The 15598-nt window shown below is 34.3% G+C and overlaps 1 protein-coding gene across 2 annotated transcripts in view; it reads left to right on the top strand.

The window, feature by feature from the left end:
* Nucleotides 1–15598, top strand: part of LOC126752521 (cell adhesion molecule Dscam2-like) — a 46734-nt gene that overhangs the window by 12879 nt on the left and 18257 nt on the right. The window contains exon 2 of one of the 2 annotated variants that reach the window (XM_050463384.1): nucleotides 1370–1774. The exons of the other annotated variant lie outside the window; for it this stretch is intronic. Within the exon in view, the coding sequence (XP_050319341.1) occupies nucleotides 1420–1774 (355 nt within the window). The 5' untranslated portion in view covers nucleotides 1370–1419. The remainder of the gene's footprint in view (nucleotides 1–1369; nucleotides 1775–15598) is intronic. 2 annotated transcript variants of the gene reach the window in all.

Genomic DNA, 15598 nt, shown 5'->3' with positions numbered 1-15598 from the left:
AAAATTTTAGACCAGTTTTCCCTTTGTGAATGGCATAAATAAATTATAGGTTTTTATGCAAAATGATGATCTACTACCCCACTCCTCCACAGCCTGGAATATAATGTAGAGGTCCGGCAACTTAAAAAGAGTTAAGCATATTCTGGACAGTAAATTACCGCACCAACTCCTTCGTCCAATTTTGAGGCATCCGTATAGATGTTTAGAGAGTTGCGCGTAGCTATCATACCTTTACGTCAGGCATATGTTCCTATTATTACATTAAACCTTCCTTCCCAGTTGAAAAGTACGGTCATATAGTCGGTGTTTGCCCAAACGCCATTACCCATCGAACTATGCCCGAAGCTTCCGTATGTCAATCCTCCTGCAGCCAGTATTCGTTCCGCCGATTTTTCTGCGCAGTTTTCAGCGAAGAGGCCTATAGTTGGCAGATTTATTACAAGTTTAAGAGCCGCCGTTAGAGTTGTTCTAAAAACTCCCGTTATGCATACTAGCGCTGACTACTACCCACTTTTGGGGTCAATATATTAAGCATACAGGTAGAAACCGCAACATATCTATTGTTATATTTTTCCACAAAATGAGCCACAAATATGTTTCAATTCAAGTATGTTTGTAGTAATGCCTCTATCAACATATCAGTAAAATTAATTAGACGTTTAATATCGTCGGTGAATGCCCGTCAGCTTATTAACACATATGTACATATAAGTAAAATATTATACTCGTATCTACTATTGAAGGCAGATTCCTAAACATACAAGTACATACATATGATACTATTCGCTTATGCTGCAACACAAGCCACTGGCTGGAAAATTAGCGCTCTAAGCCCCGTAAAATTTGAAAATTGAAATGTGCCAAATATAATAATTAAAAGTAAATTTAAATATTCGCCAGTTCGCTATGAATGTACATATGTGAGCAATTAACTACAGTTATATGGCTAAGATGTGGGTAAAATGGGTTGAAAAGTTAATTTATAAGTTGTACTTAATAACACATTAATAGCTTAAAATATTGAGTTTTATTTTTTTTTTATAAAAATCAAAATGATATTTTCTTCTGTGAAAATATACACACACATAAATATATAATAGTATTTAGATTTTATTATTTATGAAAAATATTCGAAATTTTTTTTTTAGGAAGAAGAGTATAAAACAATTTTGTCTATATACAATACATATAAATATTTGTAATTTACACAAAATTTCAGACAACCACTAGCATATACTATATTTTTAAGATACAGGTTTTCATTTGTCACTCCTCGCTTTAATCTCTCTACACATTTCAGCTATCTATTTAATTTCAAAACTTACCTATATTTATAAAAAAAAAATTCAATTTAAATCTACACATTTAGTTCCTCCACGCATTTCGCCGTTCAACTTCGAAGAGGAAATCACCGAGGGTATGCGCACGCAACTAATGTGTTCAAGTAGTCAGGGTGATCAGCCGTTCAATATCACCTGGCTAAAGGATGGCACATCGATTTTGGGTAATACCGCACAACAACAAATACCCGTTGCTAATTTACCCAGCGATTTATCGGGTGGTCGCTTACAAAATGGCGGTGGATCGCTTGGTGGTGGCGCCGTTGGGAAGAGTTATAGTCCAATGGATAGCTCGCTCACCATTAACGAGTACACACCGTTTTCCAGCATTATTTCCATACACAATGTGACGTCACGTCATAACGGCAATTACACGTGTCGTGTCAGCAATCGCGCGGGATCCGTTGAGTATACGGCGGTACTGTCCGTTTCGGGTAAATTTGTGAATGTGTTCAAAATACTGTTAATCGCACCAATTGCAAGAGCGCAACACCAATTGTATGCAAATCACGAAAATTTACAAAAAAAAACAAAAAAGAAAATTAAATCAAATCAAGCACTTGCTTCAAGCTAGTCATGCACTTTACAACAATAATATATCGTATCTGGCACTGCAAGTACTTACTAACTACTACATACATGCATATCTACATATATGTTGCAGCACTGAATATAATAAGTAGTTTGGCACAAAAATATTTGAAAACAATTTTATTGAAAATTATTTGTGTTTGTGCTGTACTTTAATACGATGAAGTGAAGGACAAAATTGAATGTAGAATTTGGAAAAAAGTTCAATAACTTGTACAAAAACTTTTAGTTTTTTATAAATTAAAAAAATTTAAATCCTTTTTATATTTTAAAAAATAAAATTGAATGTAGAATTTGGAAAAAAGTTCAATAAATTGGACAAAAAATTTTAGTTTTTTATAAATTAAAAAAATTGAAATCCTTTTTATATTTTAAAAAGGAGTAATCTATTATATTAATCCTTTGAATTCTAATTCTTTCTATTTTAAAAAATAATTTTCATTTCAACCGACATCTCAGCTTCGTGATCAATGATATTCCCAGGGAAGCCTTACCTCCTTAAACTGTTTGTTCTTCTACATGAATAGAACATAGATGGACTAATTATGAATAACATTAAGTCCCAGTCTACTACCATCAATTCATGTGTTTTCCATAAAGTTGGACCACACCGAAGTACTGTATATAATCTTTGGCTTGAATTTCATAGAATTTTGCCTCTTAAGTGGGTTTGATTGCTTGTCAAACTGTTTCCAATAATAGATCCGGCATAACCACAAACGGCACATGACACAAAAAAGACTGAGAGATTGATCTACATTCATCTAATTTAGTATTAGTACTTGAAGAAATTGGTTGCTCTTTTCTCTGATTACTCGGTATTGCACAGGCTACGTACTACGTCATGAGATCCTATCAAATACTAAAGCAAAAATATTATTTTACTAAACAAATCTGAACTGAGTTTTAAGCAATTTATCGCATCAAAAATCCTACAAAGTGAGTTAGGCGCTATGGATTCCTGAGATTACGGATAGGACTGAAGTGGGAGTTCGAGAATCGTTGAGATTTCTCTTATTTCATTTGTTTGAAAAATTTGCCAACGAAATCAATATTACATTTCATTAAATTCTCTTTTTTTAGTGGCAACCATATCGATTTTTATAATCTGAATAGAGTGAATTAATTTTGCCACAAAGTTTATGATAGATAAAAAGAAACTTAAGACACCCTATAAAGTATGTTATATTCGATTTTAGCATGTCTGACTGTCCATTGGTCTATCTGTTTATATGCGAACAAGCGCATCAGCTATTTAGTTAGCAATCGGAAATTTTATTGACGTTCTTTTCTCCTAAAAAGCTGCTCTTTTATGGGAACTACTGATAGCGGACCACTGTAAGATATATCGGTCAAAACTAAGCCTTTGTATAGAAAGCTTTTTTATATCGCAAATTGTCTTGACAAAATTTAGCACGGCTTATTGTTTAACACTATTCTACAGTCTCCGAACATAATGTTGAAATCGCTCAGAAGAAACTTCGGAGACCCATTAAGCATGAGGAACTGAATGGCTTCAGCCATGTCCGTTTGTCTGCACGTCCGTCTGTCTGCATATACACGAATATGTCCGTCAGATTTATGATAATTATCTCTTGAACATGTCTTTTTTTCGGATTTGTCTATATCAGAATATGCCATAGTGCAGTAGCTAATAAACAAACCAACGATAAAAATTGTGTTCTTGTATGAAAAGCTTTCTGATTTGACAATTTAATTTCACAAAATTTGGCGTGATTTATTTGTAAAAGGTACGAAATCTGAAAAATTTCCACATCGGATCACTTTGTAGGATTTTTGATGAAATGCACACTGAATGATTAAAATTTAATTTTTATATGGAAATGAAGAAGTTATTTGTTTGGTGCAATCGAATTTCAAGCTTTTTGGTTTCGAAAACAAATTTTTCTGAATTCCAAAAAGGTGGTTACCATATTCCAAAATTATTATATTTATTTATTTTATTATTTTATTTATTATTATTATATTTGTTAAATGCCAATATTTCATCATTGGTCTAAAGATTTTTCAACAGAATATTTTGTTTAATTATTTTTAAAAATATATATGTATATTTATAAAATGTGTAAATGTCTAAAAATTAGTTTTAAATAAGTTCACAAAACTTCTTCCTTTTTATATGAGATTAAGCTTTATGAAACTTCTCTTTTTACCGTCATTTCAACCAACTGTGCGCAATGATACATTGTTCAAAGATAATTCAATATTTTCCGAGAATACTCGTACTAAATTTCATTTTTTAATTTATTGCAATTCGTATCAAAGTACAACACAGCACAAATATAGCACTGTATGGGCACAACGAAAGCACGCGTAGAAGGGGTAAACGGGGTGGGGGTGGTCATGTGTAACAATGTACATAAGTAAATACATAGTATATGCTTACTGTGTGTGGCACATAAAATGTATTCAGTAGCAACCACAAAAGCTAACCATAAAATCAACAATTGACAAGTACAAAGTACGCAAGTAAGTACGTAAATACAAAGAAAAAACCCAAAAGAAAGAAAATCAAATGGCGCACAACTACAACGGTAACTTTGTGGAGCTTCGCAGCACATGAAACGCATGGCAATAACGGCACTCAGAATGCAACGCATCAAGCCTCTTTTTCAAGCAATAAATATGGCACCAAAAAAATAACATAAAACGAAATTCCAAAATGTATAAAGAAACATAAAATGGTATTACCAAAGCAAAACTGCGCAATAAAATTCACAAAGCAATCAAGCAAGTAAAATAAATTGATGACTGAGATAACAAAAATATTTACAACGCCACAATTCAATAGCTGAAGTGGCACTGTTACGCACCAACTAACAAAACATAAGATAATAAAAATTTAAAAAAAGTTGCATTTTGCATCACTACTAACACCAGCAAGCGCACCCATATCAGATCAGTTACGAGCACCCTGGTCTGGTCCAACGACCAGACTCACAAAGCTTGACACAATCATTATTTCTAATACCCGCACACACACATGTACTATATATTGTAATGTTAATTTCAATTTTAATTTATTTTCCATTTTCACATTAATTTGCATACCTTTAACGGCGATTTTCCAAATATTTTCGCGCATTTATCCAATTATTAGCTTTGTGTACTTACTTTATTTATTTACTTTATTACAAAGCTTTTATCAACATTGGTACTTGTATCGGGTGATTTTTTAAGAGCTTGATAACTTTTTTTTAAAAAAAAACGCATAAAATTTGCAAAATCTCATCGGTTCTTTATTTGAAACGTTAGATTGGTTCATGACATTTACTTTTTGAAGATAATTTCATTTAAATGTTGACTCATGTGGTTTCAACAAGATGGCGCTACATGCCACACAGCTCGCGATTCTATGGCCATTTTGAGGGAAAACTTCGGAGAACAATTCATCTCAAGAAATGGACCCGTAAGTTGGCCACCAAGATCATGCGATTTAACGCCTTTAGACTATTTTTTGTGGGGCTACGTCAAGTCTAAAGTCTACAGAAATAAGCCAGCAACTATTCCAGCTTTGGAAGACAACATTTCCGAAGAAATTCGGGCTATTAATGCTCGAAAAAGTTGCCCAAAATTGGACTTTCCGAATGGACCACCTAAGACGCAGCCGCGGTCAACATTTAAATGAAATTATCTTCAAAAAGTAAATGTCATGAACCAATCTAACGTTTCAAATAAAGAACCGATGAGATTTTGCAAATTTTATGCGTTTTTTTTTTCAAAAAGTTATCAAGCTCTTAAAAAATCACCCGATACAAAGCGGCATTAGCGAAGCGGATTGGTTCTCACCACAATCCATGTAGGATGATATTTATTATTTACATAATAGGGTGGTCCATTCACACTTTTTTGTTTTTTGTAGTCTTTATTTAATGTATATTTATTGCCACCGTTGGATTTTAAAAATGTTTCTCTCAAAGAGATATTGTTTTTAACAGCTTCAATTAATTTTATGTAATTTTGAAAAGTATACTTTCAGAGTTGATATAATACAAACTGACTATTTTTTTGATTTTTATTGACTATTAATATTATATGATGCGTTATTGGAAGCCTAACATTTGCTAACTAAATCAAGTTTACTGGCTTTATAAACGAGTATCTACTATCTATAAAAAACAGCTTTCTTTTCAACACCCTCTCTTCTGTCAACTTCTATTTTCCATAACTAGAAATAGTAGAAACGCTGAATGTTGTCACAAATATCATGCCTTCTTCAAGTCGCAAACTAGAAATGATGCCAGAGGTTATGTTTTATAGTTCAATTTGTATCTTCGAAACATTCCTATATGACATTATAATTTATTGCGCTTCATGGCTAAGAGCCTGAAGAAACTTTATTGAAACCGATAGCTTAACAGGCATAACAAAAGACATGGGTGAAGACTTATAATCAACTTCCAATTTCAACAATTCCGTGACTTATAATCTTCATAAAATGCAAAGATGTGAGGACTAGAGTGTCGCAAGAGCTTTAATAAATTTCCACGCCGTTATTTGTTATAGCTCTGAACAGGCTCTAAGCGACCTTAAGAGACCCGAATTTTAAGTATTTTTGGAAATTGAAACAAAAAACATTTGGTATTTTTAGTATTAACTTTTTTATTATTTGCTTATTTATATTTGAAGATTACACAAAATTAACTAAAAAATTGTTTCATTAAGTTAAGAATCCTTGAATTAGAGGAACGAAGTAACAAAGCTGAAAAAATTTTTCAAAGAATGCCGGCTACTCAAAAATAAGGATCTATGTTTAGTGCAATTTCTTAACTTTGTCGAATAACAAGAATCTTTTTAAAATATTACAAAATCCAATTTGTGTTGCTTCATATGATAGAGCGGTATTTATAGAATAGTCATGTTACATCAACTGAATCAACAAAAGTAGTTTTGAGAAAAACGCCTTTAAAGGTTTACGTTTAAGTTTCAGGCAGCGTAGGTATCCAGTAGTCTATTGTTGCATTGGTTCGATAAACCAGTCCAACTAACAAGCCACTAAAACGGCTATAACTACAGAAATTACTTGAGTTTTGAAAAATCCTTTTAGGGAGTATTATGAAAAAAGTTAGATTTTTTCAAATTAGACTACCCCTTAATAGACACGAAAATAGTTAGGTATATTAATTTCTATATGTTATGTTAATTTATATAAATACTGAGCAAAAAATATTAAAACTTTGTTAATAATTTTAAAATTCTTAATTTATTCTTCAAAATCTATATCGTCCTGCTCATAGTAATCCTCCTGGGCCCCAATACACCTGTGCCATCGTTTTCTTCAATCCTCGGTACAGTTATTAAATAAAGCCAGTTCAATGTGCGTAGCAATTTAATATCTTCAATTGACTCAAAATGGTTTTTCTGAAGCGGTACTTTGAGTTTACTGTGGCTACGGCACGATATTGGTTGAAAATTTAGAGAAAAACTTACGGAGAAGCAATGCAATTTCTGATGGTGCATTATCATGGTGCAAAAACTAAGATCTGTCGACCCATAATTCCGGAATTCGGAGTGCAGAACGCGCCAATAATGAAAGAAAACTAACAACATAACCTTGATTTATGACCTGCTGGTTTTTTCGGATTCAGCTCATCTTTGCCATGATATTCGGCCGATTAATCAATTGTTTCCGGGTCGTAACCATGAGTTCAAGACTTAATGCCACTAATAATGCGTTTTATGATATCATGGTTGTCGGAAAGCATAATTTGACAGACATTAACGTTAACGAGACGTTGTTTTTTCGAAAATATTGAGTGATTTTGGAAACAAACGTGTGCTTATTTTTTTAGACCCAAATGATTTTTCAAAATGATTTTACTGATCCGTCTGATAATTCTCAAGCACCAATTCCTTTATTTTATTGACGTCTTGGTCATCAGTTGATGTCAATGACCGTCCTGGACGTGGTTCATCGTCAACGCGCTCTCGGCTATCATTGATCAATCAAAACCACTTACTCGCGACAAACAATTATTAACGAAGGCCTTTTCTAACATTGTGAACGTTTCGGCATCTAAAATTTGATTCCACACACAAAATTTAAAGGAACTTTTTTGTTGAAAAATTTCACTCATCGTAAAAATCGCCGAATGCACTTTATGTACTTCAGAAAGGCATGCGAATACTAAACACTAATGATTATTTTGATGTGACATTTGGCACAGATGTTACTGACAGTCATACCAACTTAGAAAAAAAATATTTTGACAAACGGGTTTTCGCGCGAAATTAAAATTATTACGCCCTACTATTTTTGCCCAAAGCAGTACTTATATCTGCCTGAACATAAATTGTTTCTGAAAATTATCTCTATTATATATGAGAGGGTTTAGCTGTAGTCTTCAGATCGAAATTAACCTTTAGAAGAGAAACAAACGATGCTGAAAATTACTTTTTATAGTCATCCACATTTCCTTCTTTGTTAGAAGACTCGACAAAATGATTTTATTAAGATAATAATGAAGTTATGGATTGTAGTTGTTGTTGTCGTTTATTGATTTTTTTTAGGTTCATTAATTAATCTATAGGAGAATGGATTGTTCTTTGAAAAGAGTTTAATGAAAAATTTTACTTTAGAGGCAAAATGGAGTTTAGTAAAGAAGTTCTTGACTTTGCAATTGTTATTTAAATTTCTTTAACATTTTAGAAATCGGTTAGGTCATTTAGTTGTAAATTAGATATTCAGTTATGGACTGACCGAATATACTTTTTGTAGTTTCCGAGCAAATTCACCAAGGCATAATATGTCAAGCCGCTACTCTTTTTCAATTAAGCTACATAAGTAGATTGTTCTAAAGAGAAAAAGTGATCGTTGTGCTTGCACAGTATTTATTTGTGAAGTACAATTTAATGTTCCCTGCTGGGAAGCGTCATAACAACTTTACTTATTTTACTCTCCAGAACACTACATAATTCTTGTCGAAACCAGATATATGCTAAGGCTAAGAAAGAAGGTATTTATCGCAGGGCAAGTACCCATATAGCTATTTCGACTATAAGACTTGGTAAAATATTAACTAAAACTTCGGTAGCATAAGTAAGGACTTAGCCTGGTTTCGAGATTACAAAAGACTTATAATAAGGTTTTCAATAAGAGTGTTACAAAAGTTTAGGATATTTTTCTTTATTCATCGCTGAAGACAATTTTTCCATGAAAATACGGATCTTTTTCAAGTTTTTGCTCAGCCCAATTTACTAACATAAGGACTGTCCCGTAAAAAATTGACCCTTCGTTTTTCATTAATAACAAGAAAAGCAAAGAATTTTTTCAAAGTCTTGTTTTATTTCTTATTAATGAGTACTATAGAGATTACAAATTATAAATTACATTTAACAAATTTTTATTTTCTGTAAAAATTTCTTACTTTTTTCTTAAGGCCCTTCGTTATGTTTTGTACAGTGTTTTCATCGATAGTACCGTACGACCTTCGCCACTTATTTCTAAAATCTTGTAAATTTTTTGCAGTACCTTTACTCTTCCGGAGATTCGATTTCATTAGAGCCCAATATCTCTCAATAGTTCGAAGCTCTGGGCAATTAGGTGGATTCGCTTTTCTTGGAACAATATTGACATCATTGCTTTCATACCACTCCATGGTAGCTGTAGAATAGTGAGAGGTTGCTAAATCAGGCCAGAACATTACAGTACCCTCATGTTCGCGAATAAATGGCAAAAGACGTTTTTGAAGGCACTCGCTAATATAAATTTTTGAATTGATTGTGCCCTGTGTTACAAAAAAACTGCTTCTCAAACCGCAAGTACATATCGCTTGCCAAACCATATACTGCTTGGGAAATTTGGTAATTTTCTTTTCCTTAAATTTTCTCTGTACTTGCCCCTTCTTCATACAGGTATAATATTCTTGCCCCGGTAACTGTTTGAAATCTGCCTTAACGTAGGTTTCGTCGTCCATCACGCAACAGTCAAATTTTGTTAGGTATCCTTCATACAAATTTCGAGCTCGTTTTTGAGCAACCAATTGCTTTTCATCGGAACGATCTGGCACTCTTTGAACTCTATATGTCTTTAGCTTACTATCACTCTTTATCCTTTGTACAGTACTTTTATAGGTACCTGCTTTAACAGCAGCATCTCGTACTGAAGTGTTGGGATTCTGCTTAAGGAAGTTTTTTTTCACTCTTTTTGCCAAATTTCCTTCTGCACCTGCTTTTCTACCTGAACCTTTTTTTCGTATAGTAAGTACACCCTTTTTGTAATTCGAAACAACCCTTTTAACAGTACTTTCTGATGCTCCAGTTTTTTTAGCTATAACTGAATATTTTAATTCTGGATTTTCCAGGTAAATGGACAAAACCAATTCGCGCACTTTTTCTTGATTGCTAGACATCTTAATAGTTTGAAGTGTTGACACCAAATGTTATATATTTTGTTAATCGTCAGATTATAGAGAAAAAAACAAGTCCCCATTGAAACTAATGCCATAAACAGTTACGTCATAATCTTAAGGAATAAAAGGGTAAATTTTTTACGGGACAGTCCTTACATCTGCTTGTCTAGCGGCTTCAGTTCTTGCGTCAATTTCATCTTGTAAGGATGTAGGCCAAGATCTTTTCACAAAATTCTCCACAACAACGACACAGAGACGCTCAACGCTTGAGAACGACGTGTGGGAGACTGACTTGCGTCTTCCTTAATTGATGCGCTGGCGGCAGCAATATTCTCGTCACTTCGGACACTTCTTTGTCTCACTTTCGCGGGAACATTTTGTACTGTGCCTGCGGATTTAAATTTTTCAACTATGTGTTCAATTGTTGATCTGACAGGATCCATAAACTGGACGTAGCACTCTTAACTCTCGACGTTTTTGGATCGCATGTTTTTCCATAATGAAATGACAAACTTTACTGAAGAGAAATGTCAAAAAAGCGGGAATAATATGGCGTCGTTTGCTGTCCCTATCGGTCTACTTTTGTTTCGTCCTTATTAAAAAAAACCGTTATTAAATCTCCGAAAATCATTAAACCGACATACTTTGTACTAACCTCCAGAACGTTCAACTATTGGTTTATCTAAAAATATACTATTCGCAAGCTCTACGAATGTTTTCATCACACACTTTATAGCGAAGCCAAAAAAATAAACATATATTACATATTTATATACATATGTTCCTCATGTACAGCTATGCGTACATACATTCCCAAAAGGAATGACAGATATCAACAAATTTGTTGCAATTTGATTAAATCGAAATGAAATTTGTCGTATGGAAAACAACAATAAAAAATTCCACTTGCGCATTGGGAAAAATAACGGTATTACGTATGCAGGAACAGTGAGTGCCAAAAATAAACGGACTCTTTGCTATAAACTGGAACAAAAAATTCGATAAATATAAAGCCTATTCCAAGGAAAGCAGCGAATGAATATGATATAAGATATATATATAGTATTTTCTGCCACACAAAATTAAGAAATTGCTTATGTAATTAAGACAAAGTTTCAGTGAATCTTGCTGTAATTATTGGAACTAATGACATTATTTAATAAATATACTCTCAGGTTTTAAGATCTTTGAAGAAATCTCGCACGTATATGAACTCTCCAGTAATCAGAGTACCACGGAACTTAGAAACTTAGCTTTTACGACAAATATTAACTATTAGTTTCACTCGTCAATATACAATTATATATATGTGATTTAGGAGGCATGAGGGTCGCATAAATTGGAATTGGCAGAAATTTTTTATGTGATCTGTATTCAGTTAAATATTTCCACATATTTACAGGATTGAGAGTAATGGCTTAGCGAGACGTACTTACATATCAAATTTTACCTAAATTAGCTCTCAATCAGCTTTAAACTTTACCGTTTGACTTCTTTAGAGAAATATTTCTGGGGGTTAAGTTGTAATTTGGAAAAATGGCGGTCCTGAGTTTTCAGAAGGTACATAGATCCAAAGAGATCTGCTGAAATTCTCGTAAAGACGGAAATTTTAGAGACATTCCCAATGATAACTACTTTGAAAAAAATGAAAGAGTTCATTAACAAATACCAAGTCGATTTTTTTGCTCTTTGTGTTGAGAAGTCTGGAAAGTATAACGATATTATCTATAAATTTTTAATGGATAATCTTATTGCATTTTTGCACACTTTATTCGTCAAAATTTTGGTCTCTGTCATCGAGGTTTAAAACGAAACATTTTGCAGATATTTCTTATCAAAGTTTGTCCAAAAAATATTCGTATTCACTGTGCCGTCGTTATAAGCATTAATTCCATCAATATGGACAATCACAAAAACACCTACTACAGCAGAGGCAATACAATAAAAATGAAACCTTACAAATTACGTGCTCAATGAAAGGCGTCGAAAACGATAATTGCGTGAAAAAATTTCCATGCAAATTACAAATCGGCAACGTGGGCCAATAAATGAAGTGTGTGTAATAAACGTGTGTACATAGCAGAGCACAGCATAACATAGCATCACATAGCATAGTGGTGGTATATTGTAAAAGCAAACTTTGTGCTTTTACCTGGAATGGTTACAGGGAATGTGCGTCACAGCAGCAGGAGTGAGGCGGCAAGCAGAAGTGAGAGCAAGTGAATGTACGGCACTTGCCTACGGCTGACTGGATCTGAAAATTGCAGAGGCAAAAACCAAAAATAACACCTTGTCCAAGCAAAGAGCACTGGACAGCAAACATATTGCGGTTGACGAGGGAAACGACGTGCAGAGCCGAAAGAAATATTTGGCGAATGAAAATTGTAAGGGGTCAGGTGACATTTTTAAATTACCATGTCAGCACTTGTCGGACAGCGTCGACAGGCGAATTATGAATGTAAAAAAGCCAGTTGATGAAGGAAGTTGTGTAGAGCGGGAGGGAAGTTAGGACGACAAAGAAGTGCATTGTATGCGTTGCTGGTCGAACGTACGGGCGTTGAGTCCAACGTTTGGCAACCGGTAACAGGGCAACTGGCAAATGGCAATGAATTACTTACACTGGCAGGTGCATGCTTGAATTTTTAACTGTTTGCAAGTGTGTGCGCTGGCGCATATGTTTCTATGTATAATGCTCGTGTTGCACCTTATCAGTCGAATTTCCTGCATCAGCCCGCAAGCTGGTGAATGATGGCTGCAACACCTGCTCTTCGCTGCGCAAGCAAGTCAGTGGTCGATGACCAGGGCTGGTACTGCAGTGCTTGCGTCATGTGCGCGTGTGATGCTATTGTAGCGTGCAAATTGCAACAGCAGGGACGCTGTTCGCCTCAAATACCGTTGGTGGTATATTCGGAATTTATGTCATTTACATTTCTCTGGCATAAGGCAATTTTCTGATGAACGATCTTTTTACTTGCTTTCTCATGCATGCACTCTACGTCAGCAAAGGCGCGCACACCAGCACATCCCTTCACAATGACACACTCATAGTGTGCAGTCATGTAGGGCTTCGCTTACGTACGTCTCGCACGTAAGTGTGTGTGTTGAAAATGAAAAATGGTTGCAACTATTTTATATGCAGCATTCCTGTGGCTACCAAATTGCACTCAATATAATTTTATTAAAGAAAACTTCGAAGTGACAGCAATTTATATTAATATAAGCGGTGTACAGTACCAGTCAGTGGTGACACCATTGTGTTGGACAATTTCAGATATGAATTTTATAATACATTATGTTCACATTTTTTTAACATTTCGTAGATTTATCCTGGTAGTGTAAGGAATCATTTAAATTTTGAACTCTGTATCGAAGTGGTGAAGATATTTCAAGAGACAAAGTTTATTCTAAAGCGATGCAGCGATTCAGGTAGATCACGAAACTGAATTCTTTATAGCTAACCACAAAGGTAAATGTTACGAAAAAGTTGTATAAGAATAACTTTTACTTCAACAACCAACCAAGTATGGTACATCTTACTTGAAAATATTTTTCACATGGATTAGCGTTCCATTTCTCCTGCAAAAAGAAGACTTTCACGCTCAGAAGAAAATTAGACAAAATTAACTTTGCTCAACAGCATCCATCCACAAAATTGTGTTAATGCTTGAATTATGTACGGGTTTGATAAGCTAAACAAATATCAAGAGACTGATTGACAACAAAAAAATACTTTACTTTTTATTATCCAAATAGTTTTTAACCGTTTTTGCCACATGAGACCGATTGCAGTCAGTAAGAAAAGTTAGTACCCTGTATCTATTCGCAAAAATGGGTGTCTTTCGGTAATCGCTCACTTCAATTTGATGAGCTTGTGCTAGCGTTCGCTGGTTTAAGAAGCTTATATTCAGCACGCCTTTCTGATCGCACCAAATTTAAAGTATTTTAATATTTACATTGGGCTTTGCCGCTAATCTGAGTTTTTGGCCAAGTATCATAAATGAGTTTTTGAGTTTAGGTTGTCCCCTTTTCATCACCAGCCACAATCCGATGCAAAAATTACTTCTTTTTGTAACGTTTATACAGCATTTCTGACATGCAAACTCGTCTTCACAGCAAACCAATGCCTAAATATATAACAATAAATACGATGTCTTTCGGTTGAGGGTTTCTTAAATATTGAAGTAATAAAGTAGAAATCCACGCAAAAACATTTTTACAAGCATGCAGTTCGATTTTGTCATAAAGCTAATGTTTATTGGCGGTATTCAAGACTTTGTACCTCAGAGGTGATGTCAGTTCAACCTTTATCTACAACTCCGAACAGCCTCTATAAAAAACGAATTAATGAAACTTTTTATGGGTGATTTTTTTCTAATGACTTTTTTAATATAAAAAAACTTTAAAATAAATTTAATTATTTTTGAAAAATTAATGAAATTTCAATTTTGGGCAATAAAATTCAGTAAATTTCGGCCGGAATAGCCCGAATTTTTCGGAAATGTAACGCGAATAAAGTATTTACTCCCATTTAAAATTAAAATTCGATGGCGTTTGGCTTGAGATGAATTGTTCTCCGAAGTTTTCCCTCAAAAGCGCAAAAAACCGAATATCTTAAAAACAACTAGCCATTTAACCAACGCCTAGATTAGAATATGGTCAATCGGAAAAAATCCATTAATTTGGAAGTTACTTGGTTTCTTGTGCACATTTGTAGAATCATACTTTGTCCACTATCACAATTTACTCTCAAACCGTCCGCAATTCTCAAGTAAACTTCTCCAAAAACTCGTGAGAGATTTTGCGTTACGCTTCCAGTCAAATTTGGTTTTTTACCTATGCTTTAATATTAATATAGGGTGCGTTACAAGATCTTACTATCTGTAGCATTTAACTACTTCCCTATTAAGAGGCTGACCTCAGAGGAATCGTTGGAACCTCTAAAGCACATGAGCTTCCAAAACAGGGCTTAAAATTCCATTAGGGTAAGAAGTAGCAAGTGTTCCCCGTCTTTGTGCAAGCGCTGGAACTTTGAACCTGGCGCGAGCTCAGTAAACTTTGGTCAGTAACCAGCATTTGCAGGATTGCAAAAATCATCTGACCCACAGTGAAACATAAAAGTCCTGTGGAACTACTAGCTTTAAACAAAGTTAAAATGACCGCAAGGATAAGTGTTCTCTATCCCAATGGCCCTCACGCGGTGAGATTGAATGTTTTGGAGGACACACTTTCCCCAAATTGCAAGAAGGAAGATGAGCTGTGGTCAGACTAAGGTTGAAACACCTTGGTTGCCTTACT

Source organism: Bactrocera neohumeralis, chromosome 3 (assembly GCF_024586455.1).
Source record: "Bactrocera neohumeralis isolate Rockhampton chromosome 3, APGP_CSIRO_Bneo_wtdbg2-racon-allhic-juicebox.fasta_v2, whole genome shotgun sequence".
Classification (NCBI taxonomy): domain Eukaryota; kingdom Metazoa; phylum Arthropoda; class Insecta; order Diptera; family Tephritidae; genus Bactrocera; species Bactrocera neohumeralis.
This window is presented reverse-complemented; position numbering and strand designations above follow the sequence as displayed.